General features: G+C 43.6%; 1 protein-coding gene across 1 annotated transcript; it reads left to right on the forward strand.

Moving 5' to 3' along the window:
- Positions 1 to 2697: 2697 nt before the first annotated feature.
- LOC103807904 (hippocampus abundant transcript 1 protein-like) lies at positions 2698 to 6690 on the forward strand (the record flags this gene model as incomplete). Its single annotated transcript, XM_009080654.1, has 4 exons — positions 2698 to 2799; positions 4752 to 4847; positions 5901 to 5963; positions 6563 to 6690. Coding segments are annotated over 4 exons (389 nt in total), but the record flags the coding sequence as incomplete, so codon positions are not given.
- Positions 6691 to 7741: the final 1051 nt, after the last annotated feature.

A 7741-nucleotide genomic window follows, 5' to 3' on the forward strand; every position in this document is an offset into this window, starting at 1 on the left:
GGCGCGGGGGTGGCCTGAGCCCCTCGGGCGGCTCTGCGGCCGGGGAGTCCCGCGCAGGGTGTCCGGCACTGGCTTTGCGCTTCCTCCCGCTGTCGTGCTTCCTCTGAAATGCATACGTTTTAAAAAGAAAGGAAGTTGTTAAGTGTTCTGGCTGCTGGAGCTTGGATTTTGGGGGGGGTTTTTTGCTGTTTGTTTTATCTTCTTAATTGATGAGTGGCTTTACTGCCAATGTATCATTGCCCCTGGATTTTTTCCACTCTGCAACTTTCTGTAGCTGCAGCGTGCCCTCTTCTAAGTACAGTGTCATCGTTTCAAATAAAGAGACATCCTAACAGACGGAGTGGCTGATGGCCCCTCAGTTTGTCTCTTTGGAGCAGTAATGGAGAAGGAGGTGTAGGAGTCGCTGTACCTGTTCATCACAGTGGTCACCAACTGGCTGGATTATGAACTGTTAAGAAGCAAAACTAATTCCGGTGATGGATGTTGATGTTTTCCAGGATATGTTTTCCTGCTCTTTGTGAAGCCAGAAATGTATGAGATTACCATGTATAAACGTTGAATGCAAGTATTTTACAAGGAGTAATAGAAACAGAGCAGATGTTGTTGCTCAGGGGAGATGGTGCTTCATCATTTCTCTGTGGAGTAATCCATGGTTAGGATACAGAATGCTCCCACGTGTCATTTACCTCTCAGCTTTAACTTTTCTTTTGCCAAGGGAGGAGAAAGGATGTTGCAGTTAACTGCAGCTAGTGATACTTGTGGTGCAGCATTCAGTGCCTCCCACCAGTTTCAAAAGCAGAGTGCAAATTTGCATGAGTTCTGTATGATTTCCAGGATTTTTTTTTGAACAGTGGAAAAACAAGCCATAAACATTAGATCAAGGTTTGTAGATTGTCATTAGCTTACAAAAGCTTCAGCCTGTGATTCTTTCTGCCATCAAAGAAATGTTTTGGAATGTATTTATTTTAAATACATTTTTAAATGAAGTCTGGTGTAGCAGAATATTCCTTACAATGGCAGAAAACCCTTTATGCATGGATTTTTTTGGAATGTTTGCTGAAAGATTTAGTTAGTCTTCAGTGCTCAGCGTCCTTAGCCACTCACGTTGCCCAGCATAGTGTGTGACGTTGAGAGAAACAGGTACATGGAAATGGTCCCCGTGACTTGGATGCCTCCCACTGTCAAACCAGTAATGAATCAAACATCTTTGTGTACAGTTTCCAGCCTGATTGGTTTATTTTGCAACTATTTGACATCAAAGAAAACTGTGTGAGCCAGCAAGAATATACAGCTGGCTAATGAGGCAGTGGCACAGGCAGAAAGAGTTTCTGATGGAGAACCTCAGTCTGTTTAATTTACAGTCGCTTCTAATCTAATCTAATTGTCACTGTTTCTGATGTGGAAAGGAAATAAAAACAACCAAGCAAAAGGGAAGACCACCCATTGTTTCTGCAGAGCCTTTCCTCTCACCACAGTTTGTGCTGGGTCCCCTGGGCAAGGCAGTGGGTGGTGGTGCAGGAGGTTGGGTTGGTGCACGGTGTGGTTCTCTGTACAGCTTTAGTAGCTGTATCACAGAAAAATCTGTAGTGTGTGTACTCAAGTGTGTGTTGTCAGATTACACCAAAGGAGAGGCAGTAACACCAGTTTCATAGGATTGTGAAGGGTTGGAAGGGGCCTTAAAAACCACCCAGTTCCAGCCTCTGCCGTGGGCAGGCACACCTTCCACTAGACCAGGGTGTCAGAGCCCATCCAGCCAGGCCTTGAACACTGCCAGGGATGGGGCATCTTCAGCCTCTCTATGTTTCAACACTGGTCTTAATTTTGCCTTCCTTTATGACCAGCTAGTATTCATCTTAGATGAGATGATGCATTTTGAAGCAGTCAGGAAATGAATGAGTGCTTAGTACTTTATTTGGTGCCTTTTCCTTTCCAGCAGAGCAGCAGTGGCTGTGATCCCCTACCTGATGCCTTTGTGGCTCTGATAGTTACTCTGTTGCCAGATGTGTGTTCTTAGCGTTGCTAGGCATGTGCCCTTTGTATCGCTGACAGGACAAAGTGTGTGGTTAAGTCTTCTCTCTAACCAGAGAGAGAGAGGCATTCTTGGAGCACTGTTTTGTGCCACAGATTTAGGCAGCCATAACTATTCTCTGCTGTGGCTACCTGATTGCAGAGAAGAGTTGCCATTGCTCTGGAGCATCTCAGTTCCAGTTTGTTCGCACACAGACTCTATCTTTTATCTTCAGGTGTAAGGCTTTCTGGTTTGGTTGCACTTAGGTCATTACATTACCCTCTGCTACGTTACCCAGTTTGTAAAGCACAGGGGGACAGGTTTGTAGAGTGAGACAGAGCTGAGCACCCAACACCCGCACTGTGCATGTTGTGATAGGAGGGTACATCAGACTGAAGTCTTGTGGACTGAATGCACATAATAGATCATAATGCACTGCAATATAACTGCTTATTAGTCTCCTTCCATTTCGCTTCCACCTCAGGAGTATTTTTGCTATTTTATCGTTGCAACCACCTTTAAAAATGGCTATAGAGGTGGTGACTGAATTACTTTTTTTTTTTTTATAGATAAGAGCAAGTCTCAGCACTAGCAACAATAAAGCAAGGAAGCTTAACCCTAGTGATCTAAATGTCACTTTTGTTTGATTCTGCCGGTGTGTCAGAAACATCTGTTCATGTTGGTTCCAGCTGGATGTCGTGGCAGAGGCAGCAGTCACCTGCCTGCAGGTCTCTAAGGTCACCAACAGTTCAGCTGTGCAGAACAGCCACTGGTTTCGTTCTGCTGTTTCGGTTTGTGTATGTGATCTCAGAGAGGCTGCCCAGAACTGCACAGGTGGCTGTGGAGCTTGTGTCTGCTGTGACTGGAGGTGCTCCTGACCCCTGTGCCTGGAGGGAGGGGGATGGTTCCCAACACCTCCCTCAGTGTCTGTCATACCTTGGGGGTCATGAGCCAGTAACAGGAACCTGGGGACTGTGAGATTGAACCTGATATTATGAGGCTGAGCCACATGGCTAACTTAGAGTTTGTGCAGAGCTGGATAAATTTTCAACCCAAAGCTAAAATAAGAATTGTGGGTGGAAAAGGAAAGGAACTGTGGGAAGGGAAGATAATTATAGCCACTTTCTGTAACTATAAAGATTGTTAATATATCTCTTTAGGAGAGTAGGCTGAAAAAATAGCAGAAATATCTGTATGGTATGTCTGTATTTACTGCAGAGGGCTTGGGAGAGAAAAACAGCACAGTGCTGAGGGGCTTTTGTAACTCACATTTTGCATATTTATATGGTTACTTTTGAAAATTCTGATCTTTTCTTGCAATAGAGATGTGTAGCCAGTGAGGTTTTCTGTATTTATTTCCTACATTTGTTCAATAGGCTTTTTTTTCCCTTTCCTATGTTGGAAGTATTGGACTGTGGAAAGAAAAGCTGTTATGGTTTGCATAAATCTCATAATAAAGACTCAGGTATTGCCTAACTGGAACTTTAAAGTTGTCTAGTATCTGAGGCTGGAAGGCACCTCTGAACATCTCTGATCCAACTATCCCACTGCCTTACGCCAGACATGGTCAGCAGTTTGCTCAGGGCTGTGTCTGGTGAGGTTTGGGGGATGGAGACTCCACAAGTTCAGCCTGTGTCAGGGGTTGCTCAGTGAAGGTTTACGTAGAATTTCTTATATTTCAGTATGTGCCTCCAACCTGTCACTGACACCTCTGAGCAGAGTCTGGCTCTTGTCAGCTACTTAACACATTGATAAGATCCCCCTGAGCCTTCTTGGGAAGCAGCTGAGGACCTTAGCCTGTGTGTGCGCTCAGTGTAAATGCCAGGTCTGATCACATCAGTGCCCCTGTTAGTAACTCACCGTGGCACAGAGCTGGGAAAGTAGATGTTAAGGCAGCACTTCTAAGCTTAAAGATTGCAAATGAGATTTCTGAGGAGTTATTCATACTGCCTTCATTTGAAAATAATTAGTGAACCATATCCTTAATTTGCAAATGTTGAACATGGCATGTTGTTTGACAGCATTTACAGAGTCTACGAGATGAGCAAGCTGTCCCACCCATGCTCTTTTTGTTCTTCTCAAAAGCAAAAGCAAAATCAGAGATTATACTAAATCACCAGAGGAATTGAAGTTCCTTATGTCAAATCATTTGTCTATATCTCTTCCTGCATTTGGAGCATGCTGTAACTAATGGGCCTCAGTATTTGGGAAGTGATCAGTGCTGTTCCTGAGATTCACTTCAGGTGTTTGTGGTTTCAGTTTGTCCTTCCTGGTTTAGAGCTGTCAAGGCCTTGTATGTAGCAATGGTGCCTTGTGGAGCTGTTTGATAGACCAGGTAACTAGACTCAGGATAGCTGAGTGGGAACACTGCCATGTTTTAGATGCTGTGTGGCATTGTGGAGACTTAGCCATTTTTCTCAAGGAAAAGAAACTAATTATCTGAAGAAAAGTATGTTTTCCCTTTCAGTAGCATCGTTGTTTGCCTGACTGACAGTGGAAGTGGTTTGTCTTTTGAGATGGCAGTGAAGGATTCTGCAGAGTAAGATTAAGACACTTCAGCATGTTAGCATCAAAGGGTTAAAAAAGGGAATTTCACTCAGTACCAGTTAGCTTGGGTAACTGTATTCCCAAGTTTTGAGTCCTTCTTGTTGTTAATCCTTCTGTTTATGGTGTTCAGATGCATTTCTGATGACTGTGATAGAAGTTTGGATGGTTTAATTGTTTATCTTTTCTGTTGTTCTAGCCTCAAGGAATAGGTTCCCCTAGTGTCTACCACGCTGTTATCGTGATCTTCTTGGAATTTTTTGCTTGGGGACTCCTGACAGCTCCTACTCTGGTGGTAGGTGATTCTCTGGAGCTTTTTCTCTCTGTATGGGGGGTGGGCAGTTACTGCAGAAACACTGAGCAGCTTTTGAATTAAATGAAAACCACATAGAATTGAGCTGCTCTGTTGTGCGAGTGAAAAGTTGTGTGTTTTTAGATGTATCAGGAATTTCAAATTATTTCATTAAAGCAGTGTAATGGTGTAGCAGAGCTGCTAACACTCAAGCTTGCATGTAAATATTTTCTGACTTGAAACCAGTAAGAGAGTAATGAAATAATCTTTCAAGGTGCCACAAAAAGTGACACATTAGAAATGTAAGGACAGAAGTACTTGAAATTTGGTAACATTATGCAGCTGTGTGTGTGTAGGTAGAGAGATCTGTGCTGACCTGGCTGTGCTTTAAACAGAAGCTTCAGAGCACAGACCCTGTTACACCAGTCAAAGCTTCCCTGTCATTAGCAACACAGTCATACCAACTTCTTTGTACCATTATTTTCTCGTGTGGTTGGTTGCTTCTAATTTGGATTTAATCTGTGAGTGACACATGCTGACAAATTAAAAGGAGTGAAGGCTTAAAAATTTCCAGGCAAACTCCACCTAAAGTGCAGTCTTGGTGCAGCTCTGAGAGCTGATGTTAACCATGAACAGTCTCTTGGGAATAAACTGCACGTTGGTCACTGCATGGAATCCCTCTGCCCTCACAGCAGTCAGACTGAGAGGGACCTGTGGTAACTGCATGTCTAGGCTCTGGGCACCAGACTGAGAGGCATCAGAATGGTGATGTCTCTCCTCTCTCTCCCCAGTCCCTGACAGAAGACAAAACAACATGTGGAGAGTCTGGTCTGAGATAATTTTCTAGGTTCTCTGTGGTCTATTTAGATTTCAGACACTGAAATCCCAAAGTACCCTCTGTGGTTACTTGTGGTTTGATTTTATTTTTTTTTCTCTTTTTTTCCTTCTATATCCCATGAAAATAAAAAGCTACCATGCATCAGAACGTTGGATGCATCATAAGCAATATTTATAGTTCATATTGTGTAAATGACACTGTTTATATTTCTTCTCCAGGTTTTGCATGAAACCTTCCCAAAACATACATTTCTGATGAATGGTCTAATTCAAGGAGTAAAGGTAAGCTGACAGCAGTTAATCACAAGTACAAGTGAAGGTGAATGGTGGGAGGAGTACAGAAATGATTGCCAATTGAAGGAAACATCCAAGAGGTTTTTCAGTATAGATTTTACAGTATAAATAAAATGGGAATAAATTATTGCTAGAAAGGCAAATATGCATCATTTTACTTTTAGTAAGGTATCACTTGGTCTGTATGTACTGTTTGGGTTCAGCAAATAAAAAGGTAGTTTTTAATCCCAAATGATGATAATTTTTTTACTCAGAGCTTGTTGCTTCAGTAGGGTATTTTCAGTTGCCTAGGTTTATGTGAATTCTAAGTAGGTAAGATTACAAAACACAGTTCATAAAACTGCTAGTGTGACTGGACCATCTGCATCTTGAATTTTGTGTAGTTCTGAGGTAACAGATCTCAAACTTTATGTAACCAGACGTGGGACAGAAGATCAGTAATGCCTGGCCACGTTGCCTGTGATGCATTGCACTGTAGTCATTGACCTGAATCAGAACGGAGCCCAGGCTGCTCTCAGGGCATGGTGTGATCAGCTATCACGATTCTAACCACTGAGCTCTAACTTAAAATGTTTTGTTTCATGTAGGGCTTGTTATCGTTTCTCAGCGCCCCACTCATAGGTGCCCTGTCTGATGTGTGGGGACGGAAGTCCTTCTTGCTGCTAACAGTATTTTTCACCTGTGCACCAATACCACTAATGAAGATCAGCCCATGGTTAGTAAAGTCTTTCACATTACTTTGGCTGTTTCTTGTCTAGGTTGCTATCTAATGCTCATGTTTGTAGCATTGTTGATAAAGTATTGTGTTTCATGGAAGGCTGAGGCTTTTGTATTACTTCTGTGCAAAGCTGGAGGAACAGTCAGACTGAAGCAGCAGCCATGAGCCCAAATGCTTTGGTGAGAATTTAAGAGCTGCTGGTTTAGCTCTCTGTGCTGTAAGCCCTGTGTCCTGCTCCAGCACAGCTGCAAGAGCTAATAGAATACTCTCCAGTGACTGTGCAGGTCTGTGCTGTGGCCACAGTGCTCGAATACGAACCAACTATGTGGAAATTAGACCTTATCTCATGCTAGTCGCAAAGCTGGGGGAACAGTCAGACTGAAGCAGCTGCCATGAGCCCAAATGCTTTGGTGAGAATTTAAGAGCTGCTGGTTTAGCTCTCTGTGCTGTAAGCCCTGTGTCCTGCTCCAGCACAGCTGCAAGAGCTAATAGAATACTCTCCAGTGACTGTGCAGGTCTGTGCTGTGGCCACAGTGCTCGAATACGAACCAGCTATGTGGAAATTAGACCTTATCTCATGCTAGTGAGTGCACAAAGTAGCCATTTGTAACTTAAAATGCTGCTGCAGTTTCACACTTCATTTCTCAAATTCCCAAATCCACCAGCTTTAATGCTGTGTGCAAGTAACCTCTTAGCTGGCTGGAACATTCCCCAGGTCAGGCATGAGTCAGAGCTCTGTGTTGCTGCCTGACCCATGTGCTGTAGCTGAGGGTGGTGCAGCAGCAGCACAGCCTGCACTGGCACAGGGCAGCACCAGCTGTTCAGGTAGCTCTGTCAGCCTTGCCCTCTGGTTATACAGGCTGTTCATCCCTCTCAGGAAGGAGCTTGTTTTTAGGTTTCCAATGCCAAGTGCTACTGCCTGTAGCATAAAGGCACAGCTAATGGTGAGACCTTCCAGTGACCAGGTTCTCAGAATACTGAAGTTCCCACTTCACTGTGGCTCATAGGTCAGTTGAATTTATTAGTTCAACACCTCATTTCCTAGAAA

This window comes from Acanthisitta chloris, unplaced genomic scaffold (assembly GCF_000695815.1).
Source record: "Acanthisitta chloris isolate BGI_N310 unplaced genomic scaffold, ASM69581v1 scaffold9678, whole genome shotgun sequence".
NCBI lineage: Eukaryota > Metazoa > Chordata > Aves > Passeriformes > Acanthisittidae > Acanthisitta > Acanthisitta chloris.